General features: G+C 57.6%; 1 protein-coding gene across 1 annotated transcript in view; it reads left to right on the forward strand.

Moving 5' to 3' along the window:
• The window catches only part of RET (ret proto-oncogene), a 59,686-nt gene that overhangs the window by 24,894 nt on the left and 7,551 nt on the right, over positions 1-27,241 (forward strand). The window contains exons 2-15 of the mRNA XM_057531536.1: positions 3,659-3,922; positions 5,933-6,220; positions 8,443-8,684; positions 9,770-9,965; positions 11,309-11,508; positions 13,606-13,864; positions 14,615-14,740; positions 16,440-16,550; positions 17,126-17,248; positions 18,930-19,186; positions 21,818-21,965; positions 23,430-23,537; positions 24,636-24,850; positions 24,934-25,056. Of these exons, the coding sequence (XP_057387519.1) occupies positions 3,659-3,922; positions 5,933-6,220; positions 8,443-8,684; positions 9,770-9,965; positions 11,309-11,508; positions 13,606-13,864; positions 14,615-14,740; positions 16,440-16,550; positions 17,126-17,248; positions 18,930-19,186; positions 21,818-21,965; positions 23,430-23,537; positions 24,636-24,850; positions 24,934-25,056 (2,660 nt within the window). The remainder of the gene's footprint in view (positions 1-3,658; positions 3,923-5,932; positions 6,221-8,442; positions 8,685-9,769; positions 9,966-11,308; positions 11,509-13,605; positions 13,865-14,614; positions 14,741-16,439; positions 16,551-17,125; positions 17,249-18,929; positions 19,187-21,817; positions 21,966-23,429; positions 23,538-24,635; positions 24,851-24,933; positions 25,057-27,241) is intronic.

Here is a 27,241-nt window from a genome sequence, read left to right on the forward strand (position 1 = left end):
ACGCGGTGGTAGAGGGAAGGGAGACCCTCCCTTCTCCTGTCCACGGGGCAGTGAGCAGCAGCTTCCGGGCCCCTTCCCACTGCCCGTCCACCCCCCACCCCAGAGCTCCCACTAGACCCTCTGACTCGCAGCCTCGAGGACTGTGGGTTGGAGGGAAAGGGAGCCTGGCTCTGTCGTGATTCAGGCCCTTGTCTTGGGGCAGCAGAGCTGTGCCTGGTTCTGTCCCCCTTCTGAGCCTGCCTTCCCAGACTCGGCCTTCCCGGGCAGGGTGCTGCCATAGGCTGGGGGCCCGCCTGATTTCTGTGAGGAGCACAGACCCGGGGTTACTCTGCCAGGCGGCGCGGTGGGGCTCCGGCACGCTCCTAGTGGGGTACGAGCCCCATCAGGGACCCGTCTGCGGCTGTCCCTCCCCTCCCGTTGGGTGACTCTCCTCTCCTGTTGGATGAGGAGACACCACAGGAAGTACTCCTGCCTTTGTCTCAAGAGCAGTGATGAAGATGTTAAAAAAAAAAAAATCAATATGTAAGTCATAAATTGGAAGAAGATATTTTCAAATGAAGAAAAAAGAAAAAAAAGAACAGTGATGGGCAGTGTGGTAGGATCCTCTTCGGGACCCCAAACTATGAGCTTCTCCGGGGAAGCTCGAGCCTGTGGAGTGAATCCTAGCTGTGTGGGAGGACGTGTCAGCCGTGGCCCATCACTCGGCCCAGCTTGCAAAAGGCCTGCTCCAAGCCAGTGCCATTGGCTGCCCTTTAACAGGAGCAGGGAAGAGTCCAGTCTTGTGGCCGTTTGGGGCTGACACAGCCCTCTGAGCTGCCTGCCTCTCTGTGGGCATCAGCCACTAAATCCCAAAGAAGTCAGCCCTGAGTGCATCTGCGGGGCAGCCTGTGTCTTCTTGGGCCAGTAGGGAGGGTGTGGGGACAGGAGGGTGACATTCAGCCACGTGTGGGCAGCTCCTGCCGGTGGTCTCTGCCAACGAGACCCCAGGGTGGGGGAAGCAGTGTCTCAGCGCTCCCTCCCCAGAGTTCCCCAGCGTGACTTCTTCCTGCGGCTCCTTGAGCTGCCTCCCCGCTGGATGGCAGGCAGTGTGATGCTCTGGGGTGGATCCTCCCCCAAGAGGCTGCAGGGCAGGAAGGCCACAGCACAGAGTCTATCTCAGGGCACAGGGCTGGCTCCTGGAGGTCCTAGCCTGCCCTTCCCTGTACCGCACCTGCAGAGGCCCAGTAACTCTGGGTCCCACTCCAGGGACAGCGCTCCTAGGGAGCAGATTTCTGAAGGTCTAGTGGGTCAACACCAGGTGTGCAGCCCCCTTCCCTCCATCTCTGTCTTTAGTGTGGGGTGTGCGGGGCCAGGCCTTTGGCTCTAGCCAGAGCATCGCTCTCTTTCCCCCCCTTCCTCTCCCCCTTTCACCTGATCCCCTTTCTCTTTCCGCTCCTTCCCTCTCTCTCCCTCTGTTTCTCTCCTGCTCTCTCCCTCTCCCCCTTGCTCTGTGGTCCAGGCCTGTCTGGCAGGGCAGCGCCCACACTGGGCACTGGGCTGGCAGGACCGAATGCACACTTCCCTCCAAGTTGGCATTCCCAGCCTGGCTGCCTTTGAGGTCATCCTTGGGAAACCTTCCACAGTGCAAGCAGCCTTCTAGTTTTCTTACTGTTTTACCACTTTGGGATCCAAAAGGTCTCGCCTGTTCTCTTCACCTGACTTCACGTGGCACTTGATTGTTTCCCACACCCAAGGGAGTCCTCAAGGACCCAGGCAGACCCAGGGTTCCTCTGCTGGTGCGGAGTGGACCGGCCACTCACCCCCATGGCTGCAGGGGAAGCGGGATGTAGGTGGAAACAAACCAATTGAAAGGAGAAATCGATTACACACAAGTACAGTGTTTCTCATGTTTGCTTTATGCGTTGGTACTTTTTTGTGCTTCGTAGAGTAGGTTTTTAAGCATTTGCAGGTTTTTTAAGCATTGCTTGCCCATTTATCCACCTTTTTAAAAATTCTTACTATTTTTTAAAACTTTTTGTGATGAAAAATGCTGAACATACACAAAGTCAGCAGAGTTAGTAGGATGAGGGCTCCCGTGGGCTCACCCAGTGCAGCCATGGTCAGCATCCGCCTTCCTCGTGGCATTTACAGCGCTACCCACAGTCCCTTGGCGATCAATTTCGGCAAAATCTACATAGGTTGAAGCGCATAAATCTTGGCTGTACACTGTTAACCAATGGATGTGCCTGTGTGAGCCACGCCCGTATCGGGATGCAAAGCCTTTATGTTCCCCAGAACATGCCTCCTGCCCTTCCTGGTCTGTTGCCTCCCCCGCCACCAACAGGTAGCCAGTCTGATTTCTGTCGCTTAAAATCAATCTGGAACCGTGCCATGTGATTCTTTCATGCTGCTCCTTCTACTTGGCAGGATGTCTGTGAGATCCATCCAGGCTGTCCTGTGTGTCAGTGGCCCTGATGGACCACCGTTTGCTTATCTGTTCACCCGCTGGAGCACATTGGGACTCTTTCTAGTTCTTGGCTCTGTGAATAACCCCAGCATTTGTGAATAAGTCATTTGATGGACATATGTTTTCATTTCTCTTGGATAAATGGAGTGGAATTTCTGGGTCATATGGTAGGAGTGTGATTGACTTTAGCTGAAGATTTATTAGTGCTGTGTTCATCTCTGGTGACTCCTGCCTGCCCTGCTTGTCTGGCAGCGTCTTGTACACTTGAAAACTCTGGCTCCAGGTGATTTGCTCAGAAGCCTGGGTGAGCTCCCAGCTGAGTGGTTCACCTGCTTATCAAACTTGGGTAATCGAGAACGATTTTGCAACGGTTTTAAGCTGCCTCACTTCCTCCTTTTTCTGTTTTAAAGCGGTGTACTTTCAGCTAGTGTTTTTTATTTAATATTTATTTATTTAGTTAGTTAGTTAGTTATTTAGTTGCGCTGGGTCTTAGTTGCAGCTTCCAGGCTCCTTATTTGTGGCTCACAGTTCTCCTTAGTTGTGGCTCACCAGCTCCTTAGTTGCAGCAGGCGGGCTCCTTAGTTGTGGGATGTGAACTCTTAGTTGCAGCATGCATGTGGGATCTAGTTCCCTGACCAGGGAGTGAACCCAGGCCCCCTGCTTTGGGAGCACAGAGTCTTAACCACTGTGCCACCAGGGAGGTCCCTCAGCTAGTGTTTAGCTATATAGATAATTGTGTGTTGATGTACTTAAGACTACAGTTGAGAAAGGCCTACTAAGATCAGAATTTTAAATTAGTGAAGTTTTCTTTTTTGGTCCACAAAGAATCTATTATTAAAATGTAAAATGGAGGGATGGGATGAATTGGGAGATTGGGATTGACATATATACACTTTGCATACTATGTATAAAATAGATAACTAATGAGAACCTATTCTATAGCTCAGGGAATTCTACTCAGTGCTCTGTGGTGACCTAAATGGGAAGGAAATTCAAAAAGGAGGGGATATATGTATACATGTAGCTGATTCACTTTGCTGTACAGCTGCAACTAACGCAACATTGTAAAGCAACTATACTCCAATTTTTAAAAATGTGAAATAAAGCCGCTGGGGAATACTGGTCTGCCTAGGAGGCCAGCTCTGGGCTCTGTCATCACCGTCATCACCCCTCCCTCCCTCCCTCCCTCATGTGCTTCCCTGCTTCCTGCAGCCCCGCTGGGACTCTACTTCTCAAGGGATGCTTACTGGGAGAAGCTGTACGTGGACCAGCCGGCCGGCATGCCCCTGCTCTACGTCCACGCCCTGCAGGACGTCCCCGAGGAGGTGCCCAGCTTCCGCCTGGGCCAGCACCTCTACGGCGCCTACCGCACGCGGCTGCACGAGAACGACTGGGTCCGTATCCAGGAGGACACGGGGCTTCTCTACCTTAACCGGAGCCTGGACCACAGCTCCTGGGAGAAGCTCAGCATTCGCAGTAAGGGAGCAACCCTGACGCCTACGCACCTCACTGCCCCCACCGCCCGCCCTCACCTTATCCTCACACAGCACACATCACACCGAGGGTGGCTTCCCTATGGCTCCTGCTGTGTGGGAGTGGAGAGAGTGAGATGAGGCTGGCCCGCCTCTGGGCGCAGCCAGTGAGGGAGCCAGGGTGAGCCTGGGGACCACTGATGACCCTTAGGCCTTCTGAGGCTGTTTGGATTTTGGAGAAGCCACGTGAAGGATTTGGGTGCTCTCTCCAGATCCAGATGCCTTTTCCAGTTGGGTTAACAAGGATTTGGGGTTGTGAGAGAGGTGTTAAGAGGAGAAAAATCCCAAGATCTTGCTTTAGCAAATGGTCTGCAACTTGCTGGAGAAGCAGCAGTTCCCACGGAAAGTGTGGCTCGCAGTTCTCCTTAGTTGCGGCTCACCGGCTCCTTAGTTGCAGCAGGCGGGCTCCTTAGTTGTGGGATGCGAACTCTTAGTTGCAGCATGCATGTGGGATCTAGTTCCCTGACCAGGGAGCAAACCTGGGCTCCCCTGCTTTGGGAGCACAGAGTCTTAACCACTGCGCCACCAGGGAAGTCAGCAGCAAGCTGCCCTTGACACCTGGCAGGGACTTGGGCCTGGTGCCAGAGACGGAAGTAGAGCAGGAGGAAGGCCTGGCCAACTCCTCAGAGCAGAGGTCCGAGCTGGAGTGTAGGCCACGTGGGACCCTGGGACTTGCGGGGAGCAGGGGTCGTGGAGCAGAGTTGTGCCTTGTGGCACCAAATGGTGATCACACACCCAGTAGCGCCCCCCTCTGAGCCCCTCCACCGTAGACATGGCCTCCCTGGACCCTCACGCCGGCCCCGAGCCCCCGTGTGCGCTGAGAGACAGGCGGCATGACTGGGAACACAGAGTGGGCGGCACCGCCCGGCAGGGGCAGAATGACCGCACCCATCTGCCAAGTGAAGCCAGGGTCCCCAAGTAAAGATGCCCCCCGTCAGGGCACCCCAGGCGGCTCCTGGAGGAGGCAGCACCTGACATAGGTCTTGGTTCCGCACACACTTAGTTGCCGCCGTCTGCCTCTCGATCCCCCAGTGGGGAACTTGAAGAACCAGGGCCACTGGGGTGGAGGCCAGAGTGGAATTTGCTGAGGGTCTGAGTTTCGTAGGAGGCCTGTTCTGTTCGTGATTGGAGAGTGACCTCGGGTACCTGTCGGGTCCAGTCAGGAGAGAAATCAGTAATTTGAACAGGGAAAGTTTGTATAGAGAATTATTAACCACAGCAGGAGATTGGCGCAATGGAGGACAGGCTAGTAAGAAGCACACAGAACGAATGAATATGTGAGGGGCCGCCACTTCCCCAGGGCTGAGATAGAGGGCCCGGGAGGAGCCCCCGACCCCAGCTGAGATCCTGACCAGTTGGAGGGGGTGTTGCTGTGGTGCCTCCATGCTGGAACTTGCCAGAAATCCCCTCTCTAGGTGCTGGGGAAGTGTGTGTCTCCGAAGACAATGAAACTGCCTGGGGGATGGGGGTGGGGACAGGGATTCCATGGCGGTCCAGTGGTTAGGGCTCTGCGCTTTCACTCCCAAGGGCCCGGGTTCAGTCCCTGGTCGGGGAACTAAGATCCTGCAAGCGGCGTAGCCAAAGATAGAAAAATAGAATAGAATAAATGAAAGTGTTTTTAAAAATTAAAAAAAAAAAAGAAACTGCCTTGGGGAAAGGGGCAGGGCAAGAGCCCTCCCTGGGGAAGCTCTCCACTTGGTGTTAGACCCGGGGCTCAGGGCACCTCCCTGAGGAAGGGTATTTGAGCTGAGACCTGAATAACAAGAGAGGTGGGCCAGTGAGGCACCCCCAGGAGGTGGTGGCCGGGCCAGAGAGCCCAGAGGAGCCGTGTGGACCCTGGTGAGGACTGGGCTTTGCCCCAGCCCCGAGCTCCTGCCCCCTCCCTGCTCCGTTCCCCACTGCTGGGCAGGTGTGGCTGACCCCCCGGCGGGCCTGACTTCTTCTCTCTCTGCAGACGGTGGCTTCCCGCTGCTCACCGTCTACCTCCAGGTCTTCCTGTCGCCCGCGTCCCTTCGTCAGGGCGAGTGCCAGTGGCCGGGCTGTGCCCGAGTGTACTTCTCCCTCATCAACGCCTCCTTCCCGGCTTGTGGTGCCCTCAAACCCCGGGAGCTCTGCTTCCCCGAGACGGGCCTCTCCTTCCGCATTCGGGAGAACAGGCCTCCCGGCACCTTCCACCAGTTCCGTCTGCTGCCTGTGCAATTCCTCTGCCCCAACGTCAGCGTGGCCTACCGGCTTCTGGGAGGTGAGTGCCCGCCGCGTGGAGCCTTCCTCGGTGCCTGCTGAGCGCCAGGCACGGCGCTGCGGTCCCTCTACACAAGCCCTCGAGTTTACTCTGCACCACCCCGTCATCCGTTCATTCAGAAGTCCACAAGTATCTCATGTACGCCTGCCATGGGCCAGGCACTGTTCTAGAGACCAAGGATGAGAGAGTGAACAAATCAGGCCAAAATCCCACCTGCCTGGAACTTCCATCCCGTGGGAGATGGAGACCACACACGTGCTAAGGAAATCGGGTGGCCTCTGAAGGGACTAGGTGGGATGAAAAGCTGAGAGGGTGTGGAGTGGTGGAGACCACTGTCTCACATCAGATGGCTGGGAAAAGGGGACTCTGGAGCAAAGGTGGGAGGGTGCCAGGCAAGCAGGGCGAGCCCCTTCAAGAGCCCCAAGGTGGGAGCCCCATGTAGCTGGAGTGCAGTGAACCGCAGGGCAGGGCGGAGGCTGCTGAGGGCAGAGCAGTTCCAAGGGAGGGGGCAGGGCTTCCTGGCGAGGGACTGGGGAGCCATGGAAGGTGTTTGGGAGGGGGGATCATTGACAGGACATACCTTACCTTTAAGAGCTTAGTCTGGCTGCTGTGTTAGAAATGATTTGGGGTGGGTGGTTGGAAGCAGAGAAACAAATCAGGAGGCAGGAGAAATCCTTGAGTGAGAGGATGAGGTCTGGGGTGAGAGTGGAAACCTCTGGGCAACAAGAAGCAGGCAAGTTGTGGGCATGCTTGGAAGGAGGATCCTGCAGGATATCCTGGTGAGTTGGATGTGGGGTGTTGAAAGAAAGAAGGGACCAAGCCTGGTTCCAGGATTCTGCCTGAGCAGCCGCAAGGACAGTGGACCTTGCCACAAGATGGTCCTGCCACAAGATGGCCCTGGGGAGGCTAAGAGCACGTATGTGGGGAGGGGAAGGGAATTGGATCCCAGTGGAGATGAGAGAAGGCAGCTGAGATGCCATTAAACCATTTAAAGGCGAGGAACTGGGACTCAAAAGGGACACTTAAAGGCTGGACTTACTAGTAAGTAGAACCTGGATTCACACCAGGTTGATGGCATACACCCGGTAATAACGTTGAAGAAAATCTCAGTAGCGTAAGGAAAGTAGTCCCTCACACTCTCCCAGCATCTTTTCATTTATCCTGCAGCAGGGATAGATGTCTTTATGCAGAATTGCCGGCAAAGTGTATGATTTAGCTGCCTTTTTCGCTAAAAGAAAGGTTTTTTGTAACTATAAACAATAGAGGGAAATGTTTGCGTGATAAGCATTTCCCACATGTATAATTCACATGTAATGTGTGGCTCTGATGTGATTTCGCACTGAGTGGAGTTGACAGCCCTCCCGTGGTTGGCTGTGGGGTGGTCAGTGTTGACCTTAAAGCCTTCAGGCTTTCCCCTTTTTTGGGTCATTTCTGGAGGATGAATTCCAGGACAGGCTTGGCTTGAAGACTGTATTGTTGTTAGCGGTCCTCCCTCATCGGGTTGTGGGAAGACACGTGAGTCACTGAACGTACAGCAGTGTCTGGCAGGGAACAGACACTTTTGCCTTCATCATCTCCTCTTCTGTGAGGAAACTGAGGCACAGAGAGACAGAACCACCAGGCTTGGGCCACACAATCCCTGTCCTGTATATAGGACAGGGATTCAAACCAGGCAGTCGGAAATATTTTTGTGTTAATATAAAATCACACCAAATGTCCACCATGTTTGTTTCCAAGTGGTGGAATAGCTTTATTTCTCACATTCTCTAAAATAAGCACATACCGCTTCCATAATATAAAAAAAAAAAAAAAAAATTCCTGAATTTTTTTTTTCAGAAACCAGCAAATGCTGGGAGCTGAATCTCTGGGCAGCCCTCCCCACAGCAGAGGCAAGGTGTGTGAAGGGGTGTGCCCAGCCCTCCTAGGTGATGAGGATGAGGGCCTGATGCAGGCCTCCTGGTCCCTCTGTTCCCCATCAGCACCAGTGCAGGCTACAGCCACAGTGCAGCTCAGGGCACAGTCTTCGCTGCAAACTGTGCTTGGAGCGCCGTGCCCCACCGTGGAGCCGAGGAGGGGCCAGGGCCTGGGGCCAGCAGGCACCCCAGCTCCATCCACAGGGCGCCCTCCCGTGCCGCCACTCCCGCTGGGCCCCTGAGGAAGGCAGCTCACCCTTCCCCCGGCCCGGGGGTCAGCCCGGTGTTCCTGGTCTGCTTGGTGTGCAGGTGAGGGTCTGCCCTTCCGCTGCGCTGTGGACAGCCTGGAGGTGAGCACGCGCTGGGCCCTGGACCGCGAGCAGCGGGAGAAGTATGAGCTGGTGGCTGTGTGCGCGGTGCGCGTCGGCGCGCGTGAGGAGGAGGTGATGGTGCCCTTCCCCGTGACCGTGTACGACGAAGACGACTCTGCGCCCAGCTTCCTCGGGGGCGTCGACACCGCCAGCGCCGTCGTGGAGTTCAAGCGGAAGGAGGTGCCTGTCCGTTTGTCTGGTGCTTGTCTGGTGTCTCTCTGTTCGGTGTCTGGATTCCTCCATCCGCCATTTATTCCTCGGTCTGTTCAGCGGTTCCTCTAGCCATCCAGACGTGTGGCTGACCGTCCATCTAGCTATTCGTCTTTCATTTGTCCATCAGTCTGTCTGTCGGGGTTTTCTGTCGGTGTCCAGGACAGCTGAGGAGGAGAGAGGAGGCCAGCCCCACCGGCACCCAGCTGACCCCCGGGGGCCCTGAGTGCCCAGTCGGTGTCTGACGCCGCGGGCGGGGGCCCCAGGGCTGACATCGGCAGGGATCTCCCTGCGCCCCATCCCGGCCCCACCCTTTTCTGGTCCACGCATGTGGAGCGTGACTGCCACCTGCTGGGCCTCGGGCTGTCCTGCAGCCAGCAGGCCAGCAGGAGCAATGGAAGGGTGGGAGCGTAGTATGTTGTCACTGCCTGCTTCTCTGGGCACCCCAAGAGCAGGATGAGCCGGTGAGAGGAAGGCACATGACACAGGGGACTGTCTCATGAGCCTGGCAGGAACCCCTGGTGGTGATACTGGGGAGCCTGGTTAGCGGTGAGAGCAGAGATGCCCTGTGACTTTGCTCAGAACCTTCCTCGTGACCTTCTCCAGCCTGGTGTACAGAAGAGACTTGGAGGAGAGCATTAAGATGCTCGGAGGAGAGCATTCTGGTGGATACCTGGGCTTGGATCCCAGGTCTGCCGTCTGTCACTTTATGACACTGAGCTAACTCCTCCGCCTTGTGGGGCCTGGTTTCCTCAGAGAAGAGTAGGAGTGCTTGCTCTGCTCTATGGGGGCCTAGATGAGGTCCTCAGCAGAGCACCAGGGCATGTGTTCTAATCCATCCTTACGGGGCGTCTGTAGATGCCTGTCACACCTGTTGCACAGGTGAGCTGCAGTGGCCCAGGAAGGGTGACTAGGGGCCCCGGGGAACTTGAACCCAGGTCAGTCTGTCCCTAGAGCCAGCTCTGACTGCACACACCTGGTCCACTCGTGGGGCACGTGCCTTCCCACGGTCTCTGGCTTTAAGGGCCCTAAGTGGCACCCCCTGTTCTCTGCAGGGCACTGTTGCGGCCACACTACGTGTCTTCGATGCAGATGTGGTGCCAGCACCCGGGGAGCTCCTGAGGCGGTACACAAGCACGCTGCTCTCCGGGGACGCCTGGGCCCTCCAGACCTTCCGAGTAGAGCACTCGCCCAACGAGACCTTGGCCCAGGCCAACGGCAGCTTTGTGCGGGCAACCGTGCATGACTACAGTAAGCGAGGCCAGGTGTGGCCTGGCTGGGCCCCCTGGGGAACCGGTGGCCCACTCTCCTTGGATGGGGCAGCACCCTGCACACACACAGACGCTTGTCCTGGCCCTCTGAGCACCAGGCAGCCGCCCCTTCCACTCCTCCTCCCAGCCTTTGTCTCTGCTGGGCTTGCCTGGGCCACCTTGGTGGGTGTTCACAGGCTGTCCTCTCCATGAACTGTCCTGAGGCCGACCCTGGCAGGACACCACAACACCTCCCCGTGCTGACCACGCCAGGACTCACTGCAACACGTGTGTCGTCACCGAGGCCTCCCTCTGGCCCCTGGCACCTGCTTTGCCACCTCCCAGGTGCCCGAGTGCCCGGGGGTTATTGCCCCCTCCCCCCACCAGCAACTCTCTACTCACAAGAGGTTGATGTATCCATACAATAGCAGCTCAGTGTCCTAGAGTCGGAGGGTTCCACGATGATTGTCCTGTCTGGCTCCTGGAATGCGCCCACCCTCAGGGCTGAGCTCCAGGTGCCCGCAGTGCTCACCTGCAGGACGGGGCGTACTCATCCTCAAGCCTCCCTGCCTCCCTCCCCTGCCCTCCTGCCCGTGTTTTCTAGGATCACCTTTCAAATACCTCACTTGCACTTGGGTCCTTGTTTGGGGGTCTGCTTCTAGGGAACCCAGGATCACTGGTGCCTTTACCCCATTCTGGCTGGCCTGATCCTATGTGTTTCTCCTCCTCCCCTCCCCCACCAGGCCTCTGAAGCCCTCTGTCCTGTGTGAGGGAAAACGTCATCCTAGCCCCTGCATACCCACTCTGGTGCCATGTGCACCAGAGCCCCCCCTCCCCCTTTCTGTCTCCACTAAACTAAAACTTTAACCTCGGCACATGGCGAGTGCTCAGAAGGGTGGAGGCTCCCGGGTGCTGGAGGCCTGTGGAATCCAAGGGTGCACAGGAGGCTGCTGCTGTTGAGAGTTCTCAGGGGCCAGCACGGTCTTCCCAGGGCCTTGGTGGTGGCGGTCGTTTACCTTGTGTGGCCTGCCCCGCACTCACATCACACACACACACACACACACACACATCCCCAAGGTTACCTCCCAGCTGAGAAGGGTCTTCTAGGCTCCCAGCTCAGCACAGCGACTCACTTTTAAATAGTAGTTCTACCTTAATGCCTCCCGCCGGGTCTGTTATCTGTGTCCGTGTGGGTGGAGGTACCTGTTTCCACATGTGCGCGGGGAGCGCGTTGGGGAGGAGGCATGCAGCGGCGTGGGACAGTGGTCCCAACCCGCAGGGCCCCCGTCCAGCGTCACCGTGTCCTGTCCACACAGACACATACCCCCCCCCCACCTCCCGCAGGGCTGGTTCTCAACCGGAGCCTCCCCATCTCGGAGAGCCGGGCCGTGCAGCTGGCCGTGCTGGTCAACGACTCGGACTTCCAGGGCCCCGGGGAGGGCATCCTCCTCCTCCACTTCAACGTGTCCGTGCTGCCCGTCAGCCTGCGCCTGCCCAGCACCTACTCCTTTGCCGCGAGCAGGCGGGCCCGCCGCTTCGCCCAGGTGAGCCCCCAGCCTGCTGCCTGCCTGGGGAGGGGTGTGGAGGGGCAGGAGACCCCCAGGGTGGGGTGCTCCGTTTAGCAGATTTCAAGCAGGGCTGGGGGGTGGGTGACACCCCCTCCCTGAGCTAAGTAGTACACAGAGTGGCCCCAGGGAGCTGCAGGCACGGGGCCAGGAAGGCTGGGGCCATGGAAGAGCGGGACAGTCATGAGCAGGGCTCGTGGGCTTTGTGGGCCCCTCTTCTTTGCCGTCTCCTTTCTTGGCATCCTTAAAACATTTTGTACTCATGAAGGAGCAGCGCCAGGTAAATCTACGTATGCAGACCTGGAAAGACGTTCCTGGTGAATTAAGTGAAAAAGTGGTTTGCGTAAGTGTTGGTCTCAGGCGGCTCCCTATGTTCAAAACGAAGTCCTCGTTGCTGGGAGTTTGCAAGTGTGCAAATGCAGGCAGCAATTAACGGTGGCGCCCTCTGCAGGGAAAGATAGGGAGCGCTTCTACTTTCCACTTTTCTGCAAGTATATTTACTAGAGCTAATTTTGCATTTGTCGTTGGAAAATAACGATTAGAAATGGAAAAAATAAAAGTAATAAGTATTCGTCAAAAGAGATAAGGGATAGACAGGAGTGATCTGTTTTTCTCATATCAGCCAGTGTGTAACATTTTGGTGCAGTTCTTCCGAGAATGTTTCTCTTAAGCGCTTTTGAAAGTTCACTTGTGGTTACAGCAAGCATATGACTTAACGTACTGCGTTCTCCTAGTGGGGCAGCTGAGGCCACATCCTCTTTAGAATGTCCCGTTTAGGGCCGTCTCCTATTTTCCAGTGGTTTTGCCAGTTTCTGTGGTTGGTTCCCTTACCTCCTGGCAGCCACCCGGGGCCAGCGGACGAAGAACCCCACCCTTGGACACATCCAGGCTCCCCACCCTGCCACCCAACCTCAGGCCTTTCCTGGAGGCAGGGGTCAAGGGTGGTGGGAGGTGACAAAGCAGAGGGGCCTGAGGGGTGTCTGGGGGGCTGAGCGGGAGCAGGCATTGCTGGAGGTGGGTCACCTGTGCTCCAGCAGACTCAGGAGGGCACAGGGACCCGAGTCCCAGTCCGGCCTCAGACTCACTGTGGTCTCTGACTGGCTCCCCAGTTTTTATGATTGTAAATTGAGGATGATGGCCTTGGGCAATTTTGAGAGTCACTGGAGAGAGTGGAAGTGAGCCCAGGAGGTGGTTTTGTGTGGAGCCCAGGAGGTGGTTTTGTGTGGCATCAAGCATGGGCTTGGAGGAGCCTGGCTCTGCCCTGGGCCTGAGTCGGGCTGAGCAAGGGCATGGTGCGTGGCTGCAGGCAGGGCCCTATCCCGGCTCCCCCACCAGGCCCCCAGCCCTCAGCCTTGACTAGTCAGAGCTTCTGATCTCAAGCCACCGCAACCCCTACGGTAACCCGAGTGGCTGAGGGGGTAAAAAGGAGAGTTCAGCTGACCAGCTCTGGGCCCCAGTGACCACAGCTGCCAGCCTAGCATCCCTGGGAGAATCATCCCTTCTCTCCCAGGAGTTCCAGCCCAAGTCCCAGGAAGGCCCCCTGGGTCCTGTGTGGGACAAACAACCATGCTGCATGAATCGTGGCCGGGGTGACATGCTCTGACTAACCAGGAGAGTGACCTGGCTCGGGCGTGGACCACCCCAGCCATGTGCACTAAGGATGGGAACTGGTGATCCCCAGAGCAAAATTGGCCTGGCCGGAAGAGAGGGAGGTCTGTAGGAGGCATACAGGCTGCCTTTGTACCTGAATGAGTGAGCAAGTGAGGGATGAGCTAGGCAAGCCAGCAGCACCTCCCTGGAGGGCCAGCCCCAAAACCAAACCCCAGTGCCCCATGCTCTTTCACCTCCGGCTCTGAGGAGCAGGTATGGATGGTGGTCCCATGGTCTGGGCAGGGCAGGACCAGGCAGGCGCATGGTCTGCAGGTTCCAGGGGCGTGGTGGATGGGGAGATGGGGAGCTACCATCCTGGGCTGAGTAGGAAACTGTCCTGGGACTCAGGCTGCCAGAGAGCCCCTCCAGCCACCATCACAGGTGGTCCAGCCACCCAGCTAAGGAGCCCCTGTGTCCCATGCCTAGATTGGGAAAGTCTGTGTGGAAAACTGCCAGGAGTTCAGTGGCATCCACGTGCAGTACAAGCTGCAGCTCTCCAGCGCCAACTGCAGCGCCCTGGGGATGGTCACCTCGGCCGAGGACACCACGGGGACCCTGTTCGTGAATGACACGGAGGCCCTGCAGCGGCCCGAGTGTGCCCAACTCCAGTACACGGTAGTGGCCGTCGAACGGCCAACCCGCCGGCAAGCCCAGGCCCCACTGCTCGTCACACTGGAGGGGACATGTGAGTGCCAGGGCTGCGGGGAGGGTCGGGATGGACGGGGCGTAGTAGAGCCTCGGGCTTCTCCCACAGAAGGGGCCCGGTCCTGCCCCCGCTCACTAACTGGTAGCTTCCCTGAGCCTGAGCCTTCGTCCCGGTAAGATGAGAAAACGGTGCACGCTGCATAGCCAAGCTGGAAGGATGACAGGGGGAAAGCGTGAAACAGTTTAGCCCAGAGTGACAGCATTGTGGACGGTCACTGCTGCCCATCACCTCTGTCAACGCGTCCTACCTGGGCACTTGCTTTAGGGCTGCCAGATACAATAGAGGACCCTGGTTAAACGTGAATTTCAGGTAAACAACAAGCAATTCTTTTGGTGTAAGTACGTCTCCTGCAACTTTTGCAGTGTCTCTCAGAAGACAAACTTCCAAGCGTGTCACCGTGATATTAGGGACGTATTTACACAAAGCAGGTGTTCACCGTTATCTGAAGCTCAGGTTTAACTGGGTGTCCTGTGTGTCACTGGCCGAGTCTGGCCACCTCACACCCTCCCTCCATACTTAGCCCAGTAGCTGTCCCCGCTTTGTGACCGTGGTACCACCCCTTCCCCAGCAGCCCCCTCGCTGCCCTGCGCCCCGGCGCTTAGTTACTACCTCCCCTCTGGGCTCAGCCCGTGGGGACAGCTCAGCCAGCACTGCCCTCCCCCGCGGGTGCTGGCGGCTGGACACAGGGCCCAGGCTGGCCCCCTGTGACTTGCTTTCTGCCACCCCCAGACGTGGCAGAGGAGGCAGGCTGCCCCGTGTCCTGCGCAGTCAACAAGAGGCGGCCCGAGTGTGAGGAATGCGGCGGCCTGGGCTCTCTGACGGGCAGGTGCGAGTGGAGACAGGGAGACGGCAAAGGTAGGCCCCGTGCAGAGCCGGGTGATCGGGAGGGTGATGACGGCTGAGCGGAAAGGGCGTCTGTGTGGGCCCTGCCAGCCTCTGTGGTGCCCTCCACCCCCGCCCGCTCAGAGTCTCTTCCCCAGCGGCTTGTCCCCTGCTGTGACTCCTGATGCCAGGAGAGGGTGGACGTGAGTGCAGGGTGGCATGAGGACATTGGGGCTGTTTATCGCCGTGGGATCACAGGTGCCTGAGGCTGGACTCGCTCTGGGCTTGGGAGGGTCTGGGCCAAAGTTGGGATGTGCGTGTTTTCTTTTTATTTTATTCTAAATTTCTGTACATATATTTGTCCCTAAACTAGATGTGAATTGGCATCTGTGTCTCCATTTCTCTACCCATATACACATAAATTACATGTACAGTTGTGAATATATTCACCCAATGCTTTCATTTTTTTTTAACTTTTTATTTTATGTTGGAGCATAGTTGATTAACAACGTTGTGTTAGTTTCAGGTGCACAGCATAGTGAGTCAGTTATACACATACAAGTATCTATTCTTTTCCAAATTCTTTTCCCGGTTAGGTTGTATGTAATATTGAGCAGAGTTTCCTGTGCTATACAGTAGGTCCTTGTTGGTTATCCATTTAAAATATAGAGAGTGTACATGTCAATCCCAAACTCCCTAACTATCCCTCCCCCTAACCTTCCCCCATTCACGCACTGCTTTTATTTTTTTTATTTCTTATAAATTTATTTTATTTTATTTATTTATTTTTGGTTGCATTGGGTCTTCGTTGCTGCGCACAGACTTTTCTCTAGTTGTGGCGAGCAGGGGCTACTCTTCGTTGTGGTATGCGGGCTTCTCACTGCAGTGGCTTCTCTTGTTGCGGAGCACGGGCTCTAGACACGCAGGCTTCAGTAGTTGTGGCACGTGGGCTCAGTAGTTGTGGCTCGTGGGCTCTAGAGCTCAGGCTCAGTAGTTGTGGCTCACAGGCTTAGTTGTTCTCGACATGTGGGATCTTCCCGGACCAGGGCTCGAACCCGTGTCCACTGCACTGGCAGGTGGATTCTTAACCACTGCGCCACCAGGGAAGCCCTCACCCACTGCCTTTAGACACATAGTTCGCAGACCCTTTCCAAAGATCCAAAAGGTGGATGAGTATAAGGTAGGTATTACTGTGCATCCAAAAGGTGGATGAGTATAAGGTAGGTTACACTGTGTACATCATTCATAGTTGGCTTTAGTTCATAAAAACACAAACCTTAAAAAAAATTCAAAATATCCGAAACGATCTTCAGAGAAGCTCTACCTGGGAGATCCCAGCCCAGGGAGCGTGGCCCCAAGCAGGAGGGGCTTGCACAGCCTTGGGCTTAGCCCACTGCTGGCTCCAAGCCTCACCCACCGGTGTGAGGGTCCCGCTCACGGTACCGCCTTGAGAGGGTCCCAGCCTTGTCTGGTCTCTTCTGGCCTCCTTGATGTGAGCCCGGGCACAGCCCTGGGACTGCCCAGCTCCTCCAGCCCTCACTGCCCGGGCTGCCCTGTACACCCCGGACCCCCAGGCTCTCCTCAGGGATGGGCTCCACGTGTGGTTTTTCTCCGCTCAGGCCTCGGTTTGCTTCTCCTTGGGGGAGGCCCTGGGGTGTGGCCCTCGTGGCTCTGGCAGTCTGACCAGGACGGGTGCTCCCTCATGGTAGTAACTGCCTGCTGTGTGCCGTAGGGATCACCAGGAACTTCTCCACCTGCTCCCCCAGCATCAAGACCTGCCCCGATGGCCACTGTGACGCCGTGGAAAGCAGAGACGCCAACATCTGCCCCCAGGACTGCCTCCGTAAGCACCGGGCCTGCGCGTGTACCTGAGCAAGGGCAGGGCCTGGGAAGGGGGTGTAGGTAGCAAGCTGAAGGAGCTTGGACTCCCACCTGCACTTCAGCCAGGCCAGCCGACTTCCTGGGTTGCGCGTGCTGAGCCTTTTTCTAACGTTTCATTTGAACAAAGGGCTCTCCTCCCCCAAGACTAGCGCCTGCTGGCCTGACCCACCCTCTCCGGTGTTGCCCTGGCCGACTCACGGGGGTGCGGCGCCCTGTCCCCCATTCCGCTGGCTCCCGGCTGCCCCTGCTGCCCGTGCTCTGCTTCTGAAAAGTAACCGCGTGTGGACCTCAGCAAGGGCCCTGGGCAGCCTGTGGGTTCCTCCTCTCGCCCGCTGTGGCCAGGGGACTGGTTTGGGGGCCTGTTGTGCTGAGACTCCTGCCTGGGTGACACAGACTTCTGAGCTCCCTGCGCTCCCTGGGCCTGAGAGTGCTGACATCAGGTGGGGAGGGGCCTCTCACGCTCCTGTCCGGGTGGTCTGGCTGGTCAGGTCCCCCCGAGGCTGAGTGGGCTGCTGAGTGGGTTGTGTCCATCATCAGGGGGCGGCAGCATCATTGGTGGGCACGAGCCTGGGGAACGCCGGGGGATTAAAGCCGGCTTCGGTATCTGCAACTGCTTCCCGGAGGAGAAGAAGTGCTTCTGCGAGCCGGAAGACAGCCAGGGTGAGCTGGCTGGGGCCACGCGGGGAGGGATCCCCACACCTCCCTGAGCCCCAGGGAGCGAGGGAGGAAATTGCGGGAAGGCGCGGAAACCCAGGAGACTTTTTGCCTTCCCTCGGGGTCTTGGTTCCCCCATCTTTGCAGACAGGGAGCTGGGTCAGGGCCTCTAAGACTGCCTTCTGGCCTGAAGTTTGGTGGTGTTTTGGGGGTTTTTTTGGCCGCGCCATGCAGCTTGCAGGATCTTAGTTCCCCAGCCAGGGATTTTTTTTTTTTTTTTTAACATCTTTATTGGAGTATAATTGCTTTACCATGGTGTGTTAATTTCTGCTTTATAACAAAGTGAATCAGCTATACATAAACATATATCCCCATATCCCCTCCCTCTTGCGTCTCCCTCCCACCCTCCCTATTCCACCCCTCTAGGTGGTCACAAAGCACCGAGCTGATCTCTCTGTGCTATGCGGCTGCTTCCCACTAGCTATCGGTTTTACATTTGGTAGTGTATATATGTCCATGCCACTCTCTCACTTCTTCCCAGCTTACCCTAACCCCTCCCCGTCTCCTCAAGTCCATTCTCTACGTCTGTGTCTTTATTCTTCTCCTGCCCCTAGGTTCTTCAGAACCTTTTTTTGTTTGTTTTTTTAGATTCCATATATATGTGTTAGCATACAGTATTTTTTTTTCTTTTTCTGACTTACTTCACTCTGTATGACAGACTCTAGGTCCGTCCACCTCACTACAAATAACTCAATATCGTTTCTTTTTATGGCTGAGTAGTATTCCATGGTATATATGTCATATATATGGTATATATAGACGATGCCACATCGTCTTTATCCATTCATCTGTCGATGGACACTTAGGTTGCTTCCATTTCCAGCCAGGGATTATTGAACCCGTGCCCTTGGCAGTGAAAGCACAGATCACTAACCACTGAATCACCAGGGGACTCCCTGGCCCGAAGTTCTGTGGTAAAGGTTGGGCTGGAAAATTAGTTCTTTCACCAGATAACTCAGTGTCTGCTCGGACTGTCCCTGTGCAGGGCCTTTGCTGGGCCCGTGGCATTGGCCAAATGGGTCCCCATCCTCCTAGCCAGAGCCTCTAGGTGCTTCTTCTGGGACAGCAGGTGCCCCACTGAGCACATGCGGAGCTTTCCTGCCTGAGCCCAGGGATGCTTTTCTGTTATTTGGGTTGTTATTGCACAGCCCTAGGTCCTGGGCCACTTTTCTTTCCTCCCTCCTTTATATTGACTATAAAGAAAATACAAAAGACATCGGGAACACAGGGGAAGAGCTGCACTTCCCCACCAGCGCCCCTGGGCCTCTGGCTTCAGTGCAGCATTCTAGGGTGGGTGGGTGCAGGTGTGCATGACCTCTGCTGTGTGACCTTAGGCAGGCTGCTTATAAACTCTCATTCCTTCTGGAAAAGGGTGGTAACAGTCTCCAATAGCAAAAACGTACAGAACCGTACCTGCTGTGGGCCGCTTCTATTGGAGGGTTGGCAATTACTCTCAGACCTTCACACCAGCAGTGCTCTCCAGGATGCTCAAAGCTGGTCACAGCAGACACTTCCCGGCTGTCCTGGGCGTGGCGGGCTGGAGAGCTGCTCTGTACCAGCTCCTGTGGGTATCCGGGGTCCCCCTCCCGGGGTGTCATCTCTCACGGCCCACCCCCGCTGCCTGCAGACCCGCTGTGTGACGAGCTTTGCCGCACGGTGATCGCGGCAGCCGTGCTCTTCTCCTTCATCGTGTCCGTGCTGCTGTCCACCTTCTGCATCCACCGCTACCACAAGAACGCCCACAAGCCGCCCATCGCCTCAGCTGAGATGACCTTCCGCCGGCCCGCCCAGGCCTTTCCCGTCAGCTACTCCTCATCCGGTGCCCGCCGGCCCTCGCTGGACTCCGTGGAGAACCAGGTCTCTGTGGACGCCTTCAAGATCCCGGTGAGGTTCCCCGTGTGGCCTCGGGGCTGGGGAGGCAGCGCCCCCCCCGGGGGCAGGGGGCCTGCAGGTGGCGCCGGCCTCTGGTCTCGGGCAGCTGGGAGGGGAGGAGGGGACGGGTCACCTGGGGCTAATGCGTTCTCACCCACCGGGAGGACACCGTGAGCATTCCAGCAGCCCCCTGCCTTCACTGAGCGGCCTTCCAGGGAGGGGCGGAGAGCATGGAGCAGGGTGGAGAACGATGGGTGCTGATTTACATGGTCTGAGATCTGGGCCGTTAGGGTACGGGGAGGGTGGGCCGTGCTGAACCTGACCGGGAGCTATCCTGCAGATGCCCCAGGTGCTGGGAGGAGGAAGGCTTGGGGGAGGCGCTGAGGAGGACCGTGGATTTTATTCTCAGGGGGTGGGACCCCTGGGGGTGGAGCCCGTCTTCTGCCTTCATTTCCGCGGGCCGCTCTGTTGGGAGTCTGTGGGGTGGGAGCCCCGTGGGGAGGCACTGTCCCCATCCCGCGAGAGAGGCTGGCAGGCGGGGGCTTGGTCGGGGTGGCAGCAGCAGAGAGGGGAGTCTGTCTCTGGCCCCGAGGGAGGGGGCGCTGAGGGGCCTCTAGGGCACCTGAGGGGGAGCCAGGCCCGGGCCTGTGACCGGCCGGCCGACGAAGAGTGCCAGCCAGAGCCAGCAGGCTTCCCGAGCCCCTCCTGCATGGCAGGGCCTGGGCCTGCGGTCAGCGTGGGCGCCTCAGACACCACCCCGACCTGGCCAGGCCACTCCTCTGCCTGCTGTGCCCTTCAGCGCGCTTGCTGGGAGCGCCCAAGTTGCTGGCAGCCGGGTGCTGGGTGGGCCTGAGGGAGGTGGCCAGAGCCGAGGGTGCGTGGGAACAGAAGTTCCACCCACGAGGCTGGGTAGGGAGCGTGTGCAGGAAGCTTGGCACCCGGGAGCCACAGTCCGCAGCCCAGGGTAGGAGGTAGCCAGGGTTCATAGGAGGTGCCACCCAAGGGGTGCTGGCCCCTCGGTGAGGGTCTGGGCCGTGAGGGCTGTTCCCCGATGTGGTGGCCACAGAGGCCTCCCTCCTGACTTCCCTAGTTCCCATCGCTCCGCAGGTGGGGTTCTCCAGCCCCAGCGGCATCTCAGCCTCCACAGCAGGCGCGTGGGCCGAGCCGTTTTGTTCCTTTAAATGCCCTGGCGGTTTGGGCTGAGGCGCACGGTGAGAGTGGTGCTGGTAGGTGCGTGCGCAGGGGAAACCCCTCCACAAAAACCACCCTCGGCCCACGTTGCCTCCAGCCCAGAGCCCAGAGCAACTCAGAGCCGGGCCTGAGGCCCGGGGGCCCCGCTGACCAGCTCCGAGGTCTCCAACGTGCTACGCAATCTTTTGGCCTTTGTTTTGTCTTATGTAAAGTGGGGGGAATGGTTTTTAACGTTTTTAAGAGGATCAAATCAGTGATATCTACCTTAGCGCAGTCTCTGTGAGCAGTAAACTGTTATCCAGTGCAAGGTGGACACCAGGGCGGTGGTGACCGTGTTGTCAACATTGACCCTGACTATGGGTTCTTGGGGAACCTGAGATACCAGGACGCCCGGGAACTGGCTGGAAGGCGCCCCTGGCCGTGGTGCTGAGAGGAGGCTGCCTTGCTCCCAGATGTCAGAACACAAGGCTCTGTTCGCTGGGGGGCAGTGCGTCCCCAGTGGTGTCATCTCTGTGTGTTAGGCGAGCCTGGCAGGGCACAGCGTAAACAGCACCTGAAGCCACACCCACTCGCCACCCAGTTGCAGCGAGGCTTGGGGTAAAGGATGCCCAGTGCTGGCACAGGAAGGCAGGTTCCAGACTGGATTCAGCATCCCCAGTATTCAAGTGCATGAGCCAGGCTGGGGGTCTGGGAAGGTGCCCCAGTGTGGTCTTGAGTGGGCATGGTATGTGGATGGGACTTCGGTGGGAAGGCAGGGGGGTGCAGGTTCAGGGTAATGCCTGGGCCTATGGGAGGAGCAGGGTCTTCCACGCGTTGGGGTGGAGGTTCCCAAGAAGCATGGTGGTACCTTTCCAGGGGCTGCCACACAGGGAGGGTGTCCTTGACACGCCCACCAGTAGCCAGGGGTCCTGGGCTTGTAGGCAACTTGGGCCACTGGTGCCAGTTCGGTTCCCTTGGGAGTCCTGGGGGGGTCTCTGGAAAGGGCACCTGAAGATCTGGGCTGCTGGCCAGTCAGTGCCTTGTGGCCTGGTGTCCAAAGCGGAGACGGTGCTGAGCAGCTTGGGCCTGACTCCCAGGGAAGAGGCCGTGCTCCCCTGTGAGCCCCTGTGGGTGCTGAGTAAGCCCTGAATCCCTCATTGGACAGACAAGGACACGGGACTGGGGTGGCACAGGGCATCTTCAGTAGACGGGGGCCAGCGAGGGTACGGACATACGGAGTCCAGGCTGGTTTGTGGCAACACCTGCCTTCCCATGGGAGAGACACATCATGTCACGACACCTCAGGGCCTGACTGTGGGGTCCTGCCCTTGGACATGGTGACTGTCACGGGCTGGTTCAGGTGATGGTCAGTTGTCTGCACACTGGAGCTTGTCCACCAGGTCTTGCCTTCTTCCTTTTCTTATCATCTTTCTTCCCTCTCTTCTTGTCTCCCTTCCTTCACACCCAACATAGGAGGATCCAAAGTGGGAATTCCCTCGGAAGAACTTGGTTCTTGGAAAAACTCTGGGAGAAGGAGAATTTGGAAAAGTGGTCAAGGCAACGGCCTTCCGGCTGAAAGGCAAAGCGGGGTACACGACTGTGGCTGTAAAGATGCTGAAAGGTATCTGTCCTTTGCGTGGTTCTGCCACGCACACCTGCGGGAGCCCCAAGGGGTGGATGAAGCCACGCGACAGCCAGGGTTCGGGCAGCTGGCCTGCTGCCTCCTGAAGAGGCCACCCCCCCCGTTGCTCTTCCTGAGTGGCTGCAGTCTGGGGATCCCCACCATGGATGATGTGGGCTGGCATGGTCCCTGGAGAAGCAGGGTGAGGACGTTCCTCCCTTGGAAGGTTCTGGAGTGGTGCTACTTCTGTACCAGTGTTGGGTAAAGATCCGAGTTTAAATTAAAACGCCTTTTGGTTTTGGACTGACAGCTCTCCCCAACCCAGTCTGCTCCATTCATTTCTCTCAGCCAAGCATCCACCAGAGTCCTGGTGAAGAGTCCACCTGTAAGGACCAGTCCCTGCCCCCTAGGGCCCTGCCTTGCCCAGTCCCCACGGGTCCTCAGCGGGTCTGCCCCGCCCCAGTCTTACTGCAAGCTAGGCGTCCTCACTGGTGTTTCTCAGCAGAGACTGGGTAGATGGCCCTCTGCCACAGCCGGGCTCTGGCCCAAGTGGACCGACGGAGGGCCCAGCGGCCGTGCAGTGGACACAGTCGGCTGATGTGCACGTGGGTTCAGCAGTCAGGGGGCCATGCAGTGCAGAGTGCTTCTGGGTACTTGCCCAGGCCCTCAGATCGGGGTCGCCCCTTGCCCATGAGACCCCAGTCCCTAAGGGGCACAGTGAGACTGGCGCTGGGTCACCCACATGTGGTCCAGAGAGTCCCAGTGCCCCACCTCCCAGCTGTCTTCTCATCTCCAGACAAGTCTGCACCCAGAGGAGGTGACACAGCTGGGCACTGGGCTGTGGGACCACTGACCCAGGAGGACTGTATAGCCGCAGCTTTTGTCTCAGAATACCTCCACACCCAAGCTTCTGGTGGGAGCCCGAGCACACTCCGTCCACCCTTGGGACACGCGTGCTCAGCGTGGCTGGAGGACTTCTGTGGTGTCTGGCGGTCTTCACCTTTCTGCAGGGCCTCACCCGCCACTGTTGAGTGCTTGGTCAGCAGGTGTTTGGGAACAACAGGGAGTCCCTTTACCTTCCCAGAAGGGTTAACGAGGGGGTCTCTGTGCACCACTGTCTTTGAGAGATGGTGATTGCAGTGAAATAATGCCATTTGTGGGCACAGCCCAGCCCTGGGAGGCTTTCTGTGGAAAGATCCGCTCACGTGGACGTGTGCTTCTCGGGTTCTTACTCCCCGGAGGCACACGAGGCTGCTGTTGACCCTCCCACGGGCTGAGAGTAGCCCCAAGCAGTGGGATCCTTGCAGGCCTCGTCTGAACCTGGGTAGGATGTCTCTGAAGGGAATAATGGGTCTGTGCAGACCGCCCCCCACCCTCAGTGTGGGTGCCGTGACCCAGCAGGGCTGCAGGAGGGGCTAACAGAAGGGACCGCTTTGCTACCTGCTGTGTTTACATGCATTTCAGAGAACGCCTCGGCGAGCGAGCTGCGGGACCTGCTGTCAGAGTTCAACCTCCTGACGCAGGTCAGCCACCCGCAAGTCATCAAGCTGTACGGGGCCTGCAGCCAGGACGGTAAGGCCAGCCTGGGACGAGCGGCCGCCAGGCGCAGGCCAGGGGGCTCCGGGCCGCCCCATTCTGCCTCCTTCCCCTTCCCCATCCTTTCCTCCTTGGGCCCCTGTTCTCTCTCCTCCCGGAAGCAGGGTCTCCGGCTCTGGCTCCTGCCTGGAGCTTGTGTGCCAGTGAGAGGGCCGGAAGGGGTGCAGCAGGAGTGCTTGTGTGAGGCCTTCCCCGCGGTGTGCTCCCTGGGCCTCCCAGTGCTGCCATGAGGTCTCCGGGGACATCCTGGTTGTCAGCACCCTGCTCCAGGCAGAGCCCCCAAGGCAGGGAGCTCCAGAAACGAGCAGTACCTCCTGGGCACGGGGAACCAGACATGCCATAACCTCCGGGTGACCCCAACCCCAGCCCTGCGTGGCAAAGGCATTGTCACTCTCTCATATAAAAGCATCCTGCTCTGCTGGTATTCCAAACCTGCTGTGCCACCCAGGGGACCTTCCACTGTGTGTGTGTGTGTGTGTGTGTGTGTGTGTGTGTGTGTGTGTTTGGGGTGCGAGGGAGATGGGGCTGACAGGGAGAGGGCAGCAGGGACACTGGTCAGCGCCAGCGGAACTCAGGGCTGGGCCTCGGGCAGGACTGCAGCCCAGAGCTGCTGAGAGCAGGCAGGAGCAGGGAGCAGGTGGCCACGGGCAGATCCAGACTCTGCCTCTGTCAGCCGTCCCCAGGCCATGCTGTGGCAGGACCGAGGATGCAGAAAGGCCTGACATCCTAGCAGCAGGGGGTGCCTCCCAGGACAGTCCTGAATGCAGTGACTGCTTGCCTGGGGCACCCAGGGAAGAGGTCACGCTCGACCACCCAGGCAGCTGGCTTTGGCATGGCCCCCGCAAGGCGGAGAGCCAGCGATGTGAGAGTGAGCTGGGGCTTAAGTCCTCAGGCTGCCAGAACGCAGGTACTTGCCCCCCAGAGCAGGGCTGGGTCTGTCTGCCCAGGTGCAGAGCCTGCCCAGGGGCCCTGTGGCCTGCTGCGTGCTCTGGGAAGCAATTGCCCAGAGCTGGCCTGACTTCCGCCTGCCCGGGGCCCCGCAGGCAGCCAGCCCACAGCCCCCTCTGCCCCCAGGGCCGCTGCTCCTCATCGTGGAGTATGCCAAGTACGGCTCCCTGCGGGGCTTCCTCCGAGAGAGCCGCAAGGCGGGGCCCGGCTACGTGGGCAGCAGAGACAGCCGCAACTCCAGCTACCTGGACAACCCGGAGGAGCGGGCCCTGACCATGGGCGACCTCATCTCCTTCGCCTGGCAGATCTCGCGGGGGATGCAGTACCTGGCCGAGATGAAGGTGTGTGCTGTCCCAGCCCTGCCCTCCCCTCAGCCTGCCATGGGCCCGGGTTTCAGGGGTCCCTGCCGTTGTCTTCCTTGCAGCTCGTCCATCGGGACTTGGCAGCCAGAAACGTCCTAGTAGCCGAGGGGCGCAGGATGAAGATCTCAGATTTTGGTCTGTCCCGTGATGTTTATGAAGAGGATTCCTACGTGAAGAGAAGCAAGGTACCAGGTCCTGGGGTGTGCTGGCCTGGGGCTCCCGGGCTGGGTGTGGGCAACCGTCAGGGTACCCACAGGGTAGGGGCAAGATTTTTATCTGGAGAAGATAAAGCAGATTTTTAGAGTATAAATTTCCAGCCCTCATCCCCAAACCCTTCCCTAGTCCTGGGTCCCCAGAGACCCAGCTCAGGACTCAGCCCCAAGTCTGTTCCTTCTCTTCCTCAGGGCCACACGTGGTCTTGCAGAGCTGCCCGCTGGGTAGTGGGGACCCTGCAGCTTCTCTCGCTTTTGATCACTATCCTTTTCGAAGGTCACCTAACACTGCAGAAATAACAACCTTCTTCTCTGCAGTTGTTCCTCTTGATTCTACAGAGCGAAAGTCACTGTTTCCTTTAGTTCTTCGCTTAGAGGAGAGAAATGAAATAAAACCGAGCTTGCTATTCGTTCCTTGCAGAAGGGAATGAATCGCTTTACAGGTGGGGATTCTCCTGGGACGAGGGCCTGGGAACCCCTGCCTAAGAGAGTTTGGAAGATGCACCAGGAGGCCCTGGAGACAGGGTCTGGAGTCGCAATGTAGGGATTTCAGAAGCTTTTTCCGAGTCACTGAAACAGGTGGTCAGGGGCCCTTCTCGGGAAATCTGGTTCCCTGGCGTGGTCCAGTTCTCTGTGGCATTGGTCTTGACCCTCTTAGTTCTGTTGCCCTCTCAGCCCCTCTCCTGCAGCCTCCCTGTGACAGACTGGACAGGGCCAGCTCACGGGTACCTTCAAGACACACAGCTAACCTGGCATTCAGAACATATGCTGCTCAAAAAGAAAAACACAAAAAGTGACGGCATACACTTCAGCTTTGCTCTGAGGGTCAGGAGAAGACCTGGTGTTGCCAGGGGCTGTGAGGGTGATGTTTCATTTCTTCTGGGGTGTCCGTTGTGACAACACATCTCAGAAGTGCTGAAGGGGAAGTGGAGAGGGGCTGCTCCCTACCCTGTGGAGGGCGGTGGACAGAGCTTTCCTGTTGACACATAGGTCCTCAGGAAAGCCCCGAGTCATGAAGCAAGAAGCACAGTGTGGCCAAGCACGTCCCCCAGGAGCACAGGCTGTAGGCAGCGTTGTTGGGAACACACACCCCCGAAACAGTCACACTTCATTAAGGACATAAATCCTAAAGGAAAAATTTTTTTTTAATTTATTTATTTATTTTTGGCTGCGTTGGGTTTTCGTTGCTGTGTGCGGGCTTTCTCTAGTTGCGGTGAGCGGGGAATGTTCTTCGTTGCGGCCCGTGGGCTTCTTATTGCGGTGGCTTCTCTTTTTGCGGCGCATGGGCTCTAGGTGCGTGGGCTCAGTAGCTGTGGCTCATGGGCTCTAGAGCGCAGGCTCAGTAGTTGTGGTGCACAGGCTTCATTGCACCGTGGCATGTGGGATCTTCCCGGACCAGGGCTCAAACCCGTGCCCCCTGCATTGGCAGGCAGATTCCTAACCACTGCGCCACCAGGGAAGCCCAGGAATACTTTTTAAAAAAGGAATTATAGTAAACGTTGCATTGAAGTCTAATGCATGCCTTTTTTAAAAAAAAATTGATTTCTGCCTTAAGGCTGACCTATTTGTACTGAAAAGCTATTTCTCGAGTTGCATTAGAAAAGATTTGTTAGGTCTGACCCCAGCACCTCTGTGGTAGGGGGCACTCTTTCAGAGGATGCTAAAAGGGCCCTGGGATAAAATAAGAGGTAAAAACCAGCCCGAAGGCACACACACAGATTTCTTCCCTCAGAGCTTCTCAGAAGAGCCTTTAGTGTGTTTGTTTGCATCCGAAGTCCCCAAGATGGAAAATGCTGGATGTCAGCTTCCCAAACTCGTTCACCCTCAGAAATCAAGGGAGACCTCGCTGCGTGGTGTTCCTGGCCCACCCACTGGGCAGCAGCAGCCAGGGAAGCGGCCACAGGGGGACCTGGCTTGTGCTCGATATCAATTTCTTGGGTCTCTTCTCAACAGGGATGCGGTGCGTGACAGGCACACGTTGCGTAGATGTGGGCAGGCCAGCTGACTCCCTCTGGTGTCTCAGTCAAGCCTGCGAGGGCCAGGCTGGGGCTCCGGCCCCTGCGAGGCGCCAGTCCTGTACCCAGGACCACTCTGGTGTCATTACTCAGCATCCCCTCAGAGCTGGAAGAGCCTGGGACGTGGCCCCCCCTTCCCCCCG

This window comes from Balaenoptera acutorostrata, chromosome 16, assembly GCF_949987535.1.
Source record: "Balaenoptera acutorostrata chromosome 16, mBalAcu1.1, whole genome shotgun sequence".
In the NCBI taxonomy this organism is placed as follows: domain Eukaryota; kingdom Metazoa; phylum Chordata; class Mammalia; order Artiodactyla; family Balaenopteridae; genus Balaenoptera; species Balaenoptera acutorostrata.